This window comes from Scyliorhinus canicula, chromosome 7, assembly GCF_902713615.1.
Source record: "Scyliorhinus canicula chromosome 7, sScyCan1.1, whole genome shotgun sequence".
NCBI classification, from domain to species: Eukaryota; Metazoa; Chordata; class Chondrichthyes; order Carcharhiniformes; family Scyliorhinidae; genus Scyliorhinus; species Scyliorhinus canicula.
The window spans coordinates 111,811,487-111,830,510 of NC_052152.1; the positions used below are offsets into that span (position 1 = coordinate 111,811,487).

The following is a 19,024-nucleotide window of genomic DNA, read 5'->3' on the forward strand; positions in this document are numbered from 1 at the left end:
CCCTCCAACATCTTCCGGCCTCATTTTGCACCTTTAAGACACTCCATGAAATCTCTCTGACCAGGCTTTTGGTCATCTAACTTAACATCTCCTAATGTGACCTCCTGGTGTCAGACTTTGTTTTCTGGTGCTCCTGTGAATCAGCTTGTGATGTTTTCTTATTGAAGGCCCTATGTAAACATAAGGCGTTACTGATTCGAACACTGAAGTGCTCCGTTAGTTTTGGTTAAGACCATTCTGCAGGCATTTTAAGGCAAGAAGGTGAGTCCAAAAGCAGCACACACTTAATTGAAAACATTTTATTAAAACTATCAGATTGCATTGAGAAAGGGAGGGGCAAGCAAGTTTATATTATTAATCTCATTATGTACATACAATTTACATATGTAAACCCTTCAAAACATATCAGCAAACAAAAATAATGTAATCAGTAAGTTGGGTCCTTGTGTTAGCCATCTCTAACCGCCTCTGGAACAGACTACTGAAAGCATCAACTAGGAGACAAAATTTTAAAAAGTTTTAAAGTATAAAATGCAAATGTACTTTTTATAAGTGTACTGCCGCACCCCTGCCCAATTATATACACTGTAGTAAAATGTCATATCATTCCATTCAAGGAAACCAACTATGTACATCGTGCATTTCCCCATTATTATTTTGGAGAGAAAAATCATTGTTATTTCACAACATATACATTCATGTTACACAATGTGTTTCAATGCAAGTTGTTTTAACACAAATCCATTTGTTAGAACATGAGTTAACAGATCTTGAAAACGTTCTGGACGTCGCCACGAATGCATAACAAGTGTTGACTTTAACCCCACAGAATCCTGCTCCCAACTGGACGATAGCAGGAATAGATCACTCCTGCATCTCAAGCAATTAAGGACGTTTTAAACTCCTCTCTACAGAAGTAGCATAGGGCTCTGGTCTTCCAGTACTAAACCCCAACCCACGCTCACTCCAGAAGAGGAAGGGAAAGCTCAGCATCCCTACTCGCTGACTGTCCTCCCTTTGATAGCAAGCTCAGCACAGAGCAGAGGCCTACCCCTTAGACTTTCCTGGTCTCGGCAGGTCACATATTACCCAGAGGAAGTGGGGAGTTGCATGTGAAATATTTTATCACAAGGCAAATTGAGAGCAGACATTTCAATTCCAAAGCTCTTGAATTTCATTGAAGCTGATTCGCAACTGTGATCCCACCTCATCCACACTATGCAAGCACACACAGTATTTAATAATTTCCAAACGAGTATCTCAGCTGACAATCAGGCAAAATATAGTGAAAGACTGATGAATGGTTCTTCGTACATTTGTACTAATTACTGAATCAACTAACATTGGAACTCACGTGAAGAGAAATGGGAGAAATTAAGCTGCCATTGTGTCAGTGACCAAACAGCAAACTAATTTGATGCTTTTATTTCAGGGTAGTATATGGGGTTAATCTCGGTCATGTGTTTATTAAATCAAACTTTATTGCAGTGCAATAAATCCTACAATCAATTTACAGTAGTAATAAGGGTCGTGCAATTGATTCATCAATGAAAATAGACCTTATTCCAATTTACCCGTGTTCAGTTTGTATTGGTTAATGTTAAATCTGTTGATGTTGAAACATCTATCAAGGGATCTTCGAAATACAATTTTATGAAGTTTGAGACTTGAGAACCGAGGTTTGTTCAGATGTATATTTACAATACAAATGTTTATATGTGCAAGTGTGATTTATATACAATTTATTACTAAGGAACTCCCACTGTGAGTCATCTGTGAGCCAATCTTTATTACAGCTACAACAGTATTTGTAACTGTGACAGTTACGGTATGCTTCAGTAATCAGGTGGATAGGAGGGTGCACAGTTGCCAAGCACACTGTAGTTCCCTTATTCAATGAAGGTGGTTCCTGGCTGGAAGCAATTAGTTTTCATTGCACGGGTGCAAAAAGCAGCTAAAGCATAATGTGAAAGGGTAGAAAAACCCCAGTCCAACACTGGTTTGCTAATTCATTACTAACCAATGCATGGGCGGCGCTAAAGCAGCTATGGAGTATAAACCCTATGACATCTCATTGCCTCCAAATCACATCAATACAAGCTCAGCAGTATTATGGAGAGGACTGTTGACAAGGAACTCGCAGCATGTTGAGACACTGGTCTTTCACTTCTGGGACCTGGCCTGAACTCCAGCCCAGGCTGATGAGTCTCCATTTTATTCTGGCTCTTTAGTGATATGACTTTGTGCAGTCTCAATCCGATTGTTAATCTGGCAATGACGTTCAAAAGGCTGGACAATGGAAAATGTCACACAGAGGGCCACCTCTGTCATTGAGGCAACTTGGAGTTGAGACATGGTATTGTGGCAGAGTGGAGAGAGCTTGACACTACACCTATCTATGCTGTACCTTGATACGGACACTGGGCACCTGAAATGGGAAGAGCTCCATTCTCTAACATTAACATTCCTCAGCTTTGACAAGTACAAAAATGGGGGTTAAAAGAACAGCTGACACTGTGGGTTACACAAACACACAAAGGATAAAAGAGTCACTCTAAACTGTGCTCCAGTACAAGACACCTCAATGCTCCCTTTAATATCGCTACATTCACGTACATAACTTTTGCAATCATCACCATTTCTTTTTTTTAAAAATAAATTTAGAGTACCTAATTCATTTTTTCCAATTAAGGGACAATTCAGCGTGGCCAATCAACCTACCCTGCACATCTTTGGGTTGTGGGGGCGAAACACACGCAAACACGGGGAGACTGCAAACTCCACACAGTGACCCAGAGCCAGGATCGAACCTGGGACCTCAGCGCCGTGAGGCTGCAGGGCTAACCCACTGCACCACTGTGCTGCCCTCAATCATCACCATTTCTGTACCAATTTCAATCACATTTCCTCAGTTTAATGTACAATCCCAAACAGAATAGAGAAAATATACAAATACATATACATGAGCAACAAAAAAAAAAAAATCCCTCTGGCTGTTGTGAAATGATCAACTACTTCAGGTAAGCCTATCCTCTTCAGCAAAGAAGCAGAGCCTCTGGTAGACAGGTCAGACATTGAAGAACTGACGATGGGTCAGGTCACCTTTTACCTGAAATTGTGAGCAACTAACAGTAGAAGACCTTTTATAGCTTTGAGGTGATTAACAGGTAAAGGGTGTCATGTCAAATTCATCGTCAAACAGTATTCTGCAGTGGCCACATCTAAGAGTCAGTATTCTCTGAAACAATCTTTAGCCAAGATTTTCAATCCAAATGCCTTTCATTTCACTCAAGCCTTCTCCCTGGTCTAGATGATGTCCAGTTTTAAGCGTCAGACATGTCCACATTTTTTCTCCACTGTGTGACAGTGATTCTAATTGGAAGCAGACAATAACAGGTTTATCTGCAAGAAAATGGAGGAGATAAAGTTAGAGTCATTTTGAAAGGACATGGGCAAAAGAGTTTCTGCCCTGTTCCTGGTTCAATCTCCGCAGAGTTGAGGAGGAAACCGGCCCAACCATTTATACATCCTGAAGTTCAAGAGAACTGCATTTCCTATCCCAAGTGATCTCTCCAGATTTGGTCTTCTCCACTTTCGATCACTCTTGCAACTCATTGAGTGGGGAAAAAAATTAGCAATATTCTGGAGAGATCACATCGCTTTTAAAGAGGCAATTTAAATCAAGATATAGATTTTTTATACATACATGGGGAGTAAATAGTCAAGGATGGTTTTAAGAATCATGAGCTTTGACTGGGCATTGAAATTCACTGGAAGAATACACCTTCAAATCAAATTCAAAACCTCCCAATCCAGTTTAGCACTAAATTGGGCTAAATTGCTGGCTTTGAAAGCAGACCAAGCACGGTTCGATTCCCGTAACAGCCTCCCCGAACAGGCGCCAGAATGTGGCGACTAGGGGCTTTTCACAGTAACTTCATTGAAGCCTACTCGTGACAATAAGCAATTTTCATTTCATTTCATTTCATCCATTTACTTTCACGAAGGGGTGAGTACAGCTCAATATAAACCACTTTCATGTTAATTAAGTATAAAAATGTACCCCATGTGGAGCCCAGACCCTGTTGGGCCAAATGCCTCTTATTCTGTGCTATACGTTCCATGTAAATATAATATACTTCAAAAGGAATCTTAGAAACAAATGAAGTATATTAATTCATTATGCAAGGGGTCAAAAACCTAACTCATGTCACGTACTGGAGACGGGGAGAGTTAATGCACGGCTGTTTGGTTTCTTTAGGAGGTAGCTCCTGTTTCTGATCTGCATTAAAACGTTTCCCTGTAAGGATTCACTAGAGTCCAAATTCAGCACGTTATTGGTACTGATAGAAGACTAGGTATCAAACCCAACCACCTTATTAGCAATTTAAAACCTTTCAGAGCTTTCAGGATACATATTAACAAGAATATAAATATGTGTCAGCACTGCTAGCAAACAATTTTAAAGCTATGGAGAATTATCAGTCACCACAGAATACACTGTACATTACAAGGTATTAACTTTGCCATCTTTACAAAGCAGGGATTAGCCCTGAGCAATGCCACTGGAGATTAGCTAGCACAATACCCACGACTGAGCCACAGAAATTAACTATCTCTGGAACAAATATACTTACAGAGCATCAATCGAGGGGATTTGACAATAACTGCCAAAGTACGCCAACTGAATACATTTACTAATGATAGAACTAAATGATGTATTCGGTCTATATACCCATGAGCATAGAAAATGAAAGGGGCTAATGAGTCACGATTCAAGGGAAAAACATTGACCTCATTCTGGGAAATACCATTTAATCTGTATATCCTTCATGTTGTAACTAGCTGGTTCTTACCTGGTCCAGGGAGGGGCATGCTATAATCTGCAGGTCCTCGCCACTGAAATCTTCCTGTAATACTCCATGCAGCTTCTGGAATGTGTGTTGGATGTTACTCTAAAGAGAGAAAAATATACTTTTTGAAGAATAGACTATGTGAAGAGAGATTTCAAGAAATGATTGGGTATCAGCCAGGGATGTGCCAGTATCACTGTTAACTGGGACTTGCCATATTGACAAAATCCAGCAACAGCACAAATGTCTGGGCCCAGTCCAAAGATGTGTGGGTTAGGTGGATTGGCCATGATAAATTGCCCTTAGTATCCAAAATTGCCCTTAGTGTTGGTTGAGTGGGGTTACTGGGTTATGGGGATAGGGTGGTGTGGGCTTGGGTAAGGTGTGCTTTCCAAGAGCCGGTGCAGACTCGATGGGCCGAATGGCCTCCTTTTGCACTGTAAATTTTATGATTCTGTATTAAAGCAAGAGCCTTTTGAACGGGTTGACAGCTTGCATTTCATTTTAAACTGTGCACCAGCACTAACCCCATCAGGCCTGACACAGTAGAACTAGTATTGCATCCAAACATAACCTTCCCTTATCCAAAAGGGGGAGAACCCATTCAAGGATATGATCAAAATGAAGCAAAATCTTCAAAGAAACATTTCAGGGTAACTACCTACCACTATCTTAACTCTGAATGAATACTTTGTTAAACAACAGATTGTGGTTAATTTGAAGATAGGCACCTTGCTACAAGGTGGGGTGTTTCTGGGCCTGGGCATTAAACTTTGGTTAGTTCCTGAGGTAGTGGGAATCTAAAATAAATAGAATTTTACTGGTATTGCTTGACAATTATTTACTGTAATATTTCGGTAAAGTTTTTTTTAAAGCATTTTAAAGCATACCCAATTATTTTTTTCCAATTAAGGGGCAATTTAGCGTGGCCAATCCATCTACCCTGCACATCCTTTTGGGTTGTGGGGGTGAAGCCCACGCAGACACGGGGAGAATGTGCAAACTCCACACGGACAGTGACCAGGACTGGGATCGAATCTGGGCCCTCAGCGCAGTGAGGCAGCAGTGCTAACCACTCCGCCACCGTGGCGCCCTAATATTTCAGTAAAGTTATAAACTTTCCTCTCTCAATTATAAGGCAACAACCGAGAAGTGGGCGGGTTACAAGGATCAGTGAATAAAGGTGGGTCTGCACCTACAAAGTTTTTGACATTGTCAGTAAATTGCTCCCTTCTCACACCTCAAAATCTAAGCGTTGGTTAATTTTGTTCACATGCTGGTGGGCTTAGCTGAAGAAGAGGCTGAGGAATCCTGTGAGAGCACTTTGGTTGACAGCTTGCTGGACTGAATCTGCCATTAATAGCAGCTTATATTCATATCGCACCTATAACAGTTGAATGCCCTAAAGAGCGTCATCAGACAAAATCTGACACTGAAACACACACAATAACTGTAAGAAGGAATTGTCGTCATCCCCCACTCCCATCAGACCCTGGGAAAGTTTCAAGCTGGAACAAAACACTATCCCCCAACTTCAAATCAGTTACAACATCTTGCATCACGTGAGAGATGAACTGGAGGAGACAGGGTATAACCATCTAAAGATTTTGAAGAGATCACATTATTCACTGGAAGACCATTAAGCCAAGTAACTTAACCGCTTACATCTTTACACCTGTGTCACTGTCAGTCAGAAACAGGTGACTTTTATTTAGCACACATTGACTCAGTTTGGTATTAGTTTTGCTTCTCCTGAATCCGCAGGCACTGAGGACAACTGCCAGCTGATCTCAACTGGACAAAGCCCCTCCACCCAGAGATCAGCTGACTGAGCAGAGGATGGATTATAGATCCTGTTTGCAGTTGAAGTACCTGACAGATTATGAGTGGAATACTTTTCAGAGCTAACTGGTTACAAATGCAGACACAATACAAGTTACACATGATACAATTGCCAAAGATAACTCAGCCTTAAAGCTCATTTTAGAGCATGGAGGCTCATCTCAGCTGAAGTCCTGGTCTCGATGTGCATCAAAGGACTTCACAAGAAAGATCATGACTTACCCGCACAGGTTTAAACAGGATGAATTCTGTATCCTTGTTGGATAAGTACAAGGTCAGACTTCTCAAGGTCATGGGCAGTTGAACTTTGATTGTTTTGTATGTGGATGCCACAACATCATTGATTTTTGCTGAAAATTTAGAGAGAAAAATTTATGTTTTAATATCTCCACTGGGAATACAAACCTTGCACAAATGTCCATAGTGAGGCAGCCAACCGACAAATGTCTTTCAGACTGGCTTTTACACATTTACCTTTTACAGAAGTGCAGTATGTCCACCGACATTGCACCAAACCTCAATCTGGCCCCCATTCATGCAACATTGGTCAACCGTGGATCAGTGAGCAGCAGCTGCACCTCTTCAAGCCCCACTTCCAGGACTTACACTTATAACCTATGATGATACAGCTGTGCAGTAGCAAGATTATGCTGTATTGTCAGATCCTGCATCAAGTGGCATTCCCCGTCTCCAGTATCCTGCCCAATTCTAAGAATAATTTCTAAGAATTGCTGAACGAGAGGAATGGCCGAGTGAAAATTGACTTGTGTTTGGGCGGCACAGTGGCACACTGGCTAGCACTGCTGCCTATGGCACTGAGGACCCAGGTTCGATCCCAGCCCGGGTCACTGACTATGTAGAGTTTGCACATTCTCCCCGTGTCTGTATGAATTTCACCCCCATAACCCAAAGATGTGTAGTTTAGGTGGATTGGTCATGCTAAATTTCCCCTCAACTGGAAAAATAAATAAATAATCTATACTCTAAATTTAAAAACAATAATTGACTTGTGTTCACCTTCATAAACAGAGTGACTGAACTTCTGGAGTAAACCATTGGGAAACACTTTGGGACGTCCTGAGGACTTAATAAGGCACTTGCATAATGCAAGTTTGTTCTTTCTGTCACAGTCAATGGTGATATTAGATTAAACTGGCAGACTACAGTTGCCAGTAAATATGGGTGCGGGCAAGAATGAAAAGTGGTAGATGCTTTTCTTTGCTCAGACGGAGGACAGAATCCCAGCTCTTCACAACCATGCACCTTGCAGTCATATTGAATAAGGGAAAATCACCTCTCCAAACACTATCTCAATATAGGAAAAGTTTATCAACGTATTGTAATATTGGTTAAAAGAGAACTTTAAAAAAAACTTTAAAAAGTAAAATATATTTCAAACAGGACGGAATTCTATGTACCTGGTTGTGCCCACGGCTGCTGTGCTAGACTATATTTTGGTCCTCCCTGATGACCCATGGTTTTTAATGCGGATACCTACAAAACAGAAATTTAGTTAATTATTGAAGATCAGAGGAGGATGGTATAAATCTACAGACAAATGTGTATAATTACCCATTTTGGTTTTAAAATACACAAGAATATACGGTTGCGGAGGGTGGCACGCTGGTGCAGTGGTTAGCACTGCTGCCTCATGGCACCGAGGACCTGGGTTCAATCCCAGACCCGGGTCACTCCATGTGGAGTTTGCACATTCTCCCTGTGTCTGTGTGTCTCACCCCCACAACCCAAAGATGTGCAGGGTCGGTCACGCTAAATTGCCCCTTAATTGACAAAAACAAATTGGGTACTTTAAGAATATAACTGGTGCTGAATTACATCTCTAAACAAGTTAAACTACTTGCAAGAATTGGATACGGTAATGCAGAGGTCAAGTTATTGGACTATTGACCCAGAGGGGCAGACTAACAAGCCACAGAATGCAAGCTCAAATCCCACTGTGGCAGCTTGAGTTTGAATTCAGTTACTGAGAAAATCTCTGGAAATAAAAAGTTGTTGTCAGTAAAAATCACCACCAAGTTGGCAAGATTGTTGGAAAGACCCAGCTAATTTGTAGGAAGGAAACCTGCTGTCCATACCCACTCTGGCCTATGGTAGGGCCACAGTCCCACACTCTTAATTGCCTGAGCCACTCAGTTGCATTGAATGGTTATTGTAGGGCAGAGAAGGATAGATAATAAATGTCAGGTTTGCTCACATCCTAAAAATGAATAATGGCAATTACACAACATGCCCCAAATTCTAACGTGCAAATTTATATTATTTTGAACTAGAAGGATCAATGTCCCAACACGGCTTCACCCAACAGCTATAAACATTGCAAAGGGACTCTATTCAATTTAGTTGCCAATCCCATTCAGATAGGCAACAAGTGGGTTTTGTGTCTATACAGGTCTAACATGACACATGATAAGTAAATATCAGTGTAGATACTTCCATGCAATTAACTGTGATCCAATAAATGAAAAGATATTATTTAGGCATGGTACTACACTAACAATTAACCTTTTCAATGACCAAAGCCTTGACAAAGTATTACATATCCATCCTATATTTCCAACTGGTCAGCCCAATACTGGACCTTCTATTTAATCGCATAGGTGAAAGAATGAAGATCCCAGTCACCAGCACACATCACCCAGCGTTACAAACACCAGGTCATAATACAAAGTTGCAACGTCCTTACTTTGGTCATATACTCTTCCAGGTGCCCCACAAAGAGTTTGGTTTGGTGCTGAATGAACTTTTCACAAGCAGACTTCAAATTCCGGTCTACTTCCTTCTTCGAATCTATATAGTGTTCCTTGATCTCTGGAGACCCCTAGATAAAGACAAGAAGAGTTATCCATTTCCCAGAGCAATGGACAACTAAAGCAGCTATGAATCAAATACTTACATCCATTTCAAGTCAACATCTACAAAGATCCAGAGTTATACTTCAACTAACAAGTGGCAAGTAACATTCCCACCACACAAGTGCCAGGCAATGACTATCTCCAACAAGAGAGAATCTAACCATTGCCTCTTGACATTCAATAGCATTGCCATTGCTGTATCCCCACCATCAACATCTTGGGGGTTACCACGACCAGATGCTGAACGGGACTAGCCATATAAATACTATGGCTGCAAGAGCAGGTCAGAGGTTAGGAATCCTGTGGCAAGTAACTCTCCTCCTGACTCTTCAAAGCCTGTCCACCATCTACCTGGCACAAGTCAGGAGTGCGATGGAATACTCTCCACTTGCCTGGACCAGTTCAGTCCCAACAACACTTCCAAGAAGCTCAAAACCACCCAGGACAAAGGAGCCTGCTTGATTGGCACCCCTTTCACTTCCTCCACCACCGATGAACAGTGGCAGCCGTGTGTAACATCTACAAGATGCATTGCAGGAACTCACCAAGGCTCCTTCATCAGCACTTTCCAAACCCATGATCGCTACCATCTAGAAGGTTAAGGGCAGCAGATAACTAGGAACACCACCACCTGGAAGTTCCCCTCCAAGTCGCTCACCATCCTGACTTGGAAATATACGAACGTTATTTCGCTGGGTCAAAGTCCTGGAACTCCCTCCCTAACAGCGCTGTGGGTGTATCTACACCACATATGCTTCAGTGGTTCAAGAAGACAGCTCACTGTCACCTTCACGAGGGCAATTAGGGCTGGGCAATAAATGCTGGTCTAGCCAATGATACTCACATCCCATAAATGAATTTAAAAAAGTTTGAACTGAGGCATTGCAACAATCTATGTGTACCTGCATGCTTTATTCATCAATGTTACTGTCCATCATATTGTAGAAAGATACCAGATAGAGAACTGAGGCACACTTTGCTCAATGTGGAACTCAAGGTTGAGTTTGACAGGTTTTTGATCTATAAGCGAGCCAAGGGTTATAGGGAGTAGGTAGGAGAGTGCAGTTATGGCCACAATCAGATCAGCTATGATCTTACTGAATGGCAGAGCAAGCTCGGCTGGGGAATCAGGAGGCTGATTTTGGCTCCTTTTTCCTGTGTTATGTTGTTGGTACACATGCTGAAGTGTATTCCACAACTATACACTCGATCCACCCCACTCACCAACAGATCCCAAGAACACTGAACATACTTTGAGCCGTACCTCAAGCAGGAATTCGAGGATGGAATTGTTGCTGCTCAGCCGGAATAATCTGGGGACAGATCTAGGGTTCAGCATTTTAAATGCTGCTTCTGTAATAGAAAAAATTCGAACATCAAACATCATATCAATTAAAGCAATTGAGGGCCATACAGAATATCTTAAACACACGGAACTTAAATCTAAAAGAAGATGGAAATGGCCAGAAGTAAATGAAAATTTGTTCTCTGCTTGAGCTCGTTTCCCACAGATATTTACAATGTTTTGTTTCCATATTCCCAACACAGACCCCCTGCAGTAAAGAGCACATCCTGAGCGCACAGCCGACCATTTCCCATCCATTAATTTTAATGCGCGGTAAAAATCACTAATCCGTACCCGCCATTTCTCAAGAGCTGTCTCTGTGAGGCACATTCAATCAGGCACTGGAAGCGTTACAAAGCGTTATCAGAGTTACACTACAGGTAGAACATCAACAATCGAGCTGCAGCAATACAGCACGGTCTTTGAAACCCCTCATCCCCATGAATTCAGGGCAGACCGAGGGTCAATTGGGGAACAAAAAGAAAAGGAACCCCAAAACTGCGATGACAACAGAAAACACGAGTACAGAGCGGGATGTTCAACATCTGTAAAAAAAAACCTCTGGGGTGCAAGCAGAACTGAATTCTGAAAGATGATACAGCCCCTGTGTTTTGGGTGAAAGGAGGAGGAAGGAAGGGGGTCTAATAGCTATCTACTTTTATATTAAACAGTACAGGTCATTCAACTTGCTGACTTCCTTCTTATTGGAAGACATAATAATATAATAATAATATTTATTATTGTCACGAGTAGGCTTACATTAACACTGCAATGAAGTTACTATGAAAAATCCCTAGTTGCCACTCCGGCACCTGTTCGGTACACAGAGGGAGAACTCAGAATGTCCAATTCACCTAACAAGCACATCTTTCAGGACTTGTGGGTGGAAACCGGAGGGCCCGGACGAAATCCACCCAGACACGGGGAGAATGTGCAGACTCCACACAGACAGTGACCTAAGCAGAAATCGAACTTGGGACCCTGGCGCTGTGAAGCAGTGCTAACCACTGTGCTACCGTGCTGTTTGTTCTCCGACGGTGCAACGGCCAAAGTGTCTTTTGCCCCTTCCCTTCTGACTTGCTGAGGGGCCTGTTGTGTATTTGTACAATTTTCAGCTGCTGCTGTCGTCAGCTGGGGTCCCATTTTAAAATGCAGTCGCTGTGTAGCAGTTAAAACGTTGCAGAGGTCTGGCTTGGATTTTTCAGAATTATGAATTAAAAGCATTTGGCAAAAATACAGAGCATAGAACATAGGACAATACAGCACAGTACAGGCCCTTCAGCCTACAATGCTGTGCCGACCACTTATCCTAATCTAAGATCAACCTAACCTACACCCCTTCAATTTACTGCTGTCCATGTGCCTGTCCAAGAGTCGCTTAAATGTCCCTAATGACTCTGACTCCACCACCTCCGCTGGCAGTGCATTCCACACACCCACCACTCTGTGTAAAGAACCATTTGTATTAAAACTAGCATCGAAATTTGGTGGCGGTGTGCTACAGCTCACTCGGAGTCCCAGGTTGCTATGACAACATGCACTTTTACATGCGTGCTGCAGTCTAGAGCTAGTCATGGACGGCGATGGTAGACGATCCCACTTTCTTACCATCTGCCCAGGAATCTCTCTCATTCCCAATGCCGTGTGTTGAAAGGATTTACAGGTTGACAATCAACCTGCTTGACCACGTTATGAAGGTGTTACCTTGGCCATCAAGTCCTGGGGTGGGACTCTAACTCAGTGCTTCCTGTTCAGAGGCAGGGACACAATGCACTGTGCCACAAGACCTCCCCATATCAATATTTAGGTGAAGACTAATCAATTGAGTGATCAGCAAAGGTACCACAATCAATATACATAAAATTACATTGAATTTTCAGCAGAGAAACAGGCCATTCAGCCTAAATGTTTTGTGTCGGTGCACAGGTTATACACGAGCCCCCTCACATTCTATTAGCATAATCGCCTATTCCTTTCTTGTGTCTTTTCAGCTATCCATTAAATACATCGAGCTCTACCCGTCAACTACCTCTTGCATTAGTGACTTCCACGTTCTCATCACTTTCCGATTAAAGGGGTTTCTACTAAATTCCTCATGGGATTTATTGATGGTTTTATTACATTAATGATCCATAGTTTGAACCTTCTCTAACAAGTGAAACATCTTCTCTAACTATATCTATCTTATCAAATCACTTCATTACTTTAAAGATCTCATCGATTCAGCCCTCAAACTTTTGTTTCATGGAGTAAAGGGCCCCAACCTGTTCAATCTTTCCTGATGGTCATAACCTCTCAATTGTGGTATCATCCTTGTAAATCTTTACTTTTGTATCTTTTTCACTGCCTCTGTATCCTTCTTATAATTTGGAGACCAGCTCTATGTCTATTGCTCCAAGGAAGGGAAGTCGCATGAAACAAATGAAGAAAGGGATGTAGAAAAATAATTTATTTTCTGGATCAAACAGTACTGCTGCAGCTTGCGCAAGAGTCATATTATCTGGAGCCACTGCTTCAGAAAGAGTTTTTAAACATTGTTTTCAACTGTGAGATAAATGTTCCATATTGTTCCCATTTGAAAAAGTGGAACTGGGCAGGGGTTGTACTCATGTTTTGAACAAAATTGGAAGTCAAAGCATTTTGGTAAGATTCAAATTATATCAGATATGGGTCAAAACATGTCTTGAGGGCTAAACTTCACAAAGAATCATTTAGTGGTACAATTGCATCTGTTTTACCACCATTCTTTAGGTGTATTTGCCCATTCCGTTAGCAAGCAAATCCAATCTGGATTGGCTGTAGGGTCCAATCTGGCTTTAGGCAGAGGTTTCCTGGAGCAGGGAGTCTTGTTCCATTTCATTCTGGAATCCATTCAGGCCTCGGCATTCAACCAGGTTTAGAATCGGTGCAAAGCTAAAACAACTTTGACCCAACACTAATCTTTCAGGTGGAAATGTGCCTAAAAAAAAATCTCAACACGAGAACAAGGAAATGCATTGTGAAGGCAAGGCATTTTGAAACATGTGTCATGCTCCAATGACAAGTCATTGGCCACATAGATCGGCCTACCTGAAACTCAACAGCTACAAAACTGCAACGGAAAATCTGCACCCTAACGAACAGGTTTATAAGATTTTTTAAAACTTTTTTTAAAAACCCACAAAGCCCATCATCTACAAAATTGGAAAAATATCCTCTATTTAAACCTGCTCCTCTTTATCTGCACTTCGACCCCATACTAATGTCACTGACTCCGATCGAATTGACTCTGATAGACAATTGGCCCTTTTCATCTCTCTCTCCCTCCCAGAGTTCTGCAACGGTGATCCACCAATAAGAAAATCAAGTCATCACAACAAGAAAATAAAGTCTTAGCAATTAAGACTAGATTTGAAACTCGCCCCTTTTGTATCAACCTTTACTCACTGGAGAGCGCTCTGGAAGGTGATGGATTCAGCGACTTGAGCATATAATTCCCACTGACACTTCTGTGCACTACTGAGGGACTGCTGCACTCTTGGAGGTGCCTTTTCTGATACATTAAACCAAGGCTCTGTCAACCTTCGCAGTTGGGACACAAACGATTTCCCCCAGTCTCCTAGCCAACATTCATCCCTCAATCAACACCCAAAATTGATTATCTGGAGACTTATCACATTGCTGTTATCGGACCTGGTTGTCATCTTTTTCTACATTATAAAAGTATGCTTCACATGTATGTCATTGAATGTAATGTGCTTTGAGATTCCGAGGTCTTGTCACAGAAATTGAATGGTTGGAGACAAGACAGAGCATAAACCAATCTTTAAAAGCTCTCATGCTGATGTCTGCCAGAGAACAGCAGTTACAGTTGACAGCAACCCTTTATCAATAAGAAAGCATTTCCTCTTGTTTAAAATTGAAAAGATACCCCCACTTGCAGAAACCACCAGCCATGCTAGACACCACCTTTAAAAATCGAGACAGGACGGGGGAGTGCTGACAGTTAGAGACTTCTACATAGGAAACAGACTAATGACACTGAACGAACTGACGGAGGAATGGGAACTACCGACAGGACAAGAAATGAGGAACATACAAATAAAACCAAAGAGAAAATGCTGGACAATCTCAGCAGGTCTGGCAGCATCTGTAGGGAGAGAGAAGAGCGAACTTTGAGTCCAAATGACCCTTTGTCAAAGCTCTGATAAAGCTTTGACAAAGAGTCATCTGGACTTGAAACGTTAGCGCTTTTCCAGATTATCCAGCATTTTCACTTTGGTTTCAGATTCCAGCATCCGCAGTAATTTGCTTTTATCCACTTACAAATAAAACACTTCCTCCGCAAAGAGCCAGTAGGATACCCCAGGGCCCTGGAGACCACACTATAACGGACCTGATGAATATGAAGAGTAAATAAGGGGACTCTGTGGGAAAATTAAATATATGGACAGCTTCTGGACAGGGCCCGAACACCATTAGACGAGACCAGACGGAAATGTGGGGACGAACCGGGGACAGAAGTGGGTTGGGGTCTCTGGAGCGAAGCACTGAGCCGGGCCAACTCTACCTCCTCCTGTGCAAGGCTCAGCCTCATGCAGCTCAAAGTGGTGCTTAGAGCGCACCTGACCAGAACCCGAATGAACAGGTTCTTCCTGGAGGTGGAGGACAAATGTGAACGGTGCCAGAGGTGCCCGGCCAATCACACCCATATGTTTTGGGGCCCCCAAACATGCTGGGTTCTGGACAGCCTTCTCCAAGGTGATGTCCAAGGTTGTGGGGATGAGAGTGGAGCAGTGCCCACCCACAGCTGCAGACTGGCTGGCAGACTTGTCGGAATTTCTCCACTTGGAGAATATCAAATACACCATCCGAGGGTTGGAAGAGGGCTTCCTTAAAACATGGGGGCAATTCGTCAGCCAGTACCAAGACCTGTTCGAAGCCAACAATAAGAGAGGGAAATTAAAACAAACTCAAATGAGGAATGACAGGAATACACAACCCAGGGGGAGTGGGGGGAAGAAGAGAGGAAGGAACTGGAGGGGAATAAAAGGAACAGAGAGAGAGGGGGAGTGAGAAGCCCCCACCCACAAGGCGCCCGCATCGGAAACACACAGGAAAGAAGGGGAGAGGGGAGCCGCACCCCCGAGCAAGTAGGGAGGATATCAAAGGGGTGCCAAGGGGGGGAGATAGCGCACTAAGACAGATGGTAACTAATTGTGAATAGGTACAAGAAAACCTTATGCACTATACAATAACAAACATGAAATGCGATGTACGTAAAACTGAAAATGCCAGTAAAAATATTTTAAAATAAAATTGAAATGGTATAAAATAGCTCCAGTCACCTTGAATGGTCAGTAGTTTCACATCGTCAAGACAAAGAATTTAAAACTTAAACTCCATGAACCCACAATCTTTAATATTTGTGTCAGAAGGACTGACAGATAGCATGCAGCACATAATAATTATAATAATCTTTACTGTCACAAGTAGGCTTACATTAACATTGCAATGAAGTTACTGTGAAACGCCCCTAGTCGCCACATTCCGGCGCCTGTTCGGGAGAATTCAGAATGTCCAAATTACCTAACAGCACGTCTTTCGGGATTTGTGGGAGGAAACCAGAGCACTCGGAGGAAACCCATGCAGACACAAGGAGAACATGCAGACTCCGCACAGACAGTGACCCAAGCCGGGAATCGAACTTGGGACCCTGCCACTGTGAAGCAACAGTGCTACCACTGTGCTACTGTGCCGCCCTTATGAAGGAGAGTAAAGATGCCATAGTTTTGAAGCTCCTGAAGGAATGATTCCAATGGGAAATTGTTCAGTGAAGGGGCTGGGCCCTTTATATCTGGGAATTAACAAGGTATTCTCAGGGCAGCATGGTGGCTCATTGACTAGCACTGCTGCTTCACGGTGCTGACTCTGGCCACCAGGTCATTGTCCGTGTGGAGTTCGCACATTCTCCCAGTGTCTGCGTGGGTCTCACCCCCACAGTCCAAAGGTGCGCAGGATAGGTGGATTGGCCAGCTACATTACCCTTAAATGGAAAAATTTAAATATATTTTTTGAAACAACAATGTATTCTCTTTGGAAAGAGAGGAGAGCAGGGATCATCGTAGCATTGAGAAAATAAAAGACAAAATGATCTGGAGGAAGGAGATAAAAGGAAGAATAGGCGATGAGAATAGGATTACGTAGACAAGGTTTTATTTTCTTGCAACCCGCCCGGAAATGCAAAATGCTGTTGGAACAATCCAGCTTGACAGACTGAAGTCAAATGTTGGAAGATTTGAGTTTTCTACAAAGGTGAGAGCTGCTGAGGAAAAGAAGTGTTTTAGTAAAAAGAAAGGATTGAAAGCTTGTAAGGACAGTTCCAGCATCGATAAGAATAATGCTAGTACATGACAGTTCAGCTATTTAAAACCAAGAAATGAAAGCTATTGCCAAGATATGGATAAATTGCTTAGTGCCTTTCTTCTCGCTGGTCCATCAAAAGAAATGGAGGCAATCAGGAGAGTGAGTCAGTTCTTGCGAGGGGAGTGAAAGGTGTGTGCGATGAACTTTTGTGGTCCTGAAGAAGCTGATCACTGTGAGGTGGGATCAGAAGAAGGGTGGACATGGCTTCAGCCGGGAGCTAACGGTAACGGGTGTATGAGTGAATGGTTTCATATCTTGGCACAGGCCTTTGAGACGCCCACAACCACAAAGATGATTCGCTGAATTGGTTAATTGCATGGTTCCAGAGGGGTGTGACAAAGACATTATCAGCAGGCACACAACCAAATCTCCAGTAGAGCAGACCAGAACTTTGTAAATGATACAGCTAATTTGACATCAACAGGAGTTTCTGTAACTCAAATAGGCATGGTTTCTTGCTGCAGAAAAGGCCTCTACAGTTGAGCTCAGTATCCGGTGGAGAGTTAGCAGTAGTTTGATACGACAGAAACATACTTTTATGGTTCAATTGATTTAATAATAATAATCTTCATTGTCATAAGTAGGCTTTCATTAACACTGCAATGAAGTTACCACAAGTCGCCACATTCCGGCGCCTGTTCAGGTACACGGAGGGAGAATTCAGAATCTCCAATTCTCCGAACAGCACGTCTTTCGGGGCTTGTGGGAGGAAAGAGGAGCACCCGGAGGTAACCACAAAGACACGGGGAGAACATGCAGACTCCGCACAGACTGTGACCCAAGCCAGGGATCGAAACTGGGGACCTGGCACTGTGAAGCAATAGTGCTAACCATTGTGCTACAGTGCCGCCCAGTCTCCGTTGGAGGGAGCTTTGACAACCCAATCAGGTTTAATCTGCATTCCACCAATGTAATATTCTGACTCCCATCCAAAGCTTGCAGCTTTGACCTTGAGATGAGATGAAGTAAGCATGGGGACTGAACAATGAAACATTCACAGTGAAGTTCTCAACTAAAAATGTTCTTTAAAAAGAGAAATATTCCTAGGCCTCAAGCTTATTTACGGTGTTTTACTATATTGTGGGGTCATGGAGTTTTGATTACTTACCACCACCAGCTCATTGCCTCACATGTGCTGGCTGGTTCACAGCTTTGCCCATGTGGTAGCAGCACATACAATGTGAGAGCAAAGCCATGAGTCAGCCAGCATACAATACCAGAAGGACGTATTCCCCTTTTACCTGTCTCTCGACTAGAAACCACACAATGTAAAACAAGGAGCTTATTAATGTTCAAGTGCAATGCAGAAAGTGCTTACTGGTTCTGGAATGCACAGCATAACATACAGTGTAATCCACTACAAAGGCTAACACGCTGTTAGTATAGAGCTGAGAGAAAAAATATCAGACACAAAACAGGGTTAATATTTTCGCACGGTCACAGTCGACTAGTATAGCTTCACTAAACATGCAATTGCAGCTTATGAGATGATATAACTACTTGCAAAAGTAGCTCAGTCCATTCATAAATGTGCCAACCTGGTAGAACCACTGTATTTCTAGTCTAGTCCAGTTTCGCCATCAGGAAGGGGGAAGCCACTATCCAAATGCCAGCCAAATGACACACTTGGGATGCCCCACACCTACCAGTCATTACCTAGATTGAACAGAAAAAGGAGTGCGTGGCAACCCTGGCACCCCACCTCA

General features: G+C 42.6%; 1 protein-coding gene across 1 annotated transcript in view; it reads right to left on the reverse strand.

The window, feature by feature from the left end:
• Nucleotides 1–280: 280 nt before the first annotated feature.
• cog3 (component of oligomeric golgi complex 3) overlaps nucleotides 281–19,024 on the reverse strand; it is a 104,460-nt gene continuing 85,716 nt past the window's right edge. The window contains exons 18-23 of the mRNA XM_038802687.1: nucleotides 10,833–10,921; nucleotides 9,400–9,534; nucleotides 8,114–8,189; nucleotides 6,918–7,045; nucleotides 4,857–4,955; nucleotides 281–3,402 (exon numbers count right to left, since the gene is read on the reverse strand). Of these exons, the coding sequence (XP_038658615.1) occupies nucleotides 3,373–3,402; nucleotides 4,857–4,955; nucleotides 6,918–7,045; nucleotides 8,114–8,189; nucleotides 9,400–9,534; nucleotides 10,833–10,921 (557 nt within the window). The 3' untranslated portion in view covers nucleotides 281–3,372. The remainder of the gene's footprint in view (nucleotides 3,403–4,856; nucleotides 4,956–6,917; nucleotides 7,046–8,113; nucleotides 8,190–9,399; nucleotides 9,535–10,832; nucleotides 10,922–19,024) is intronic.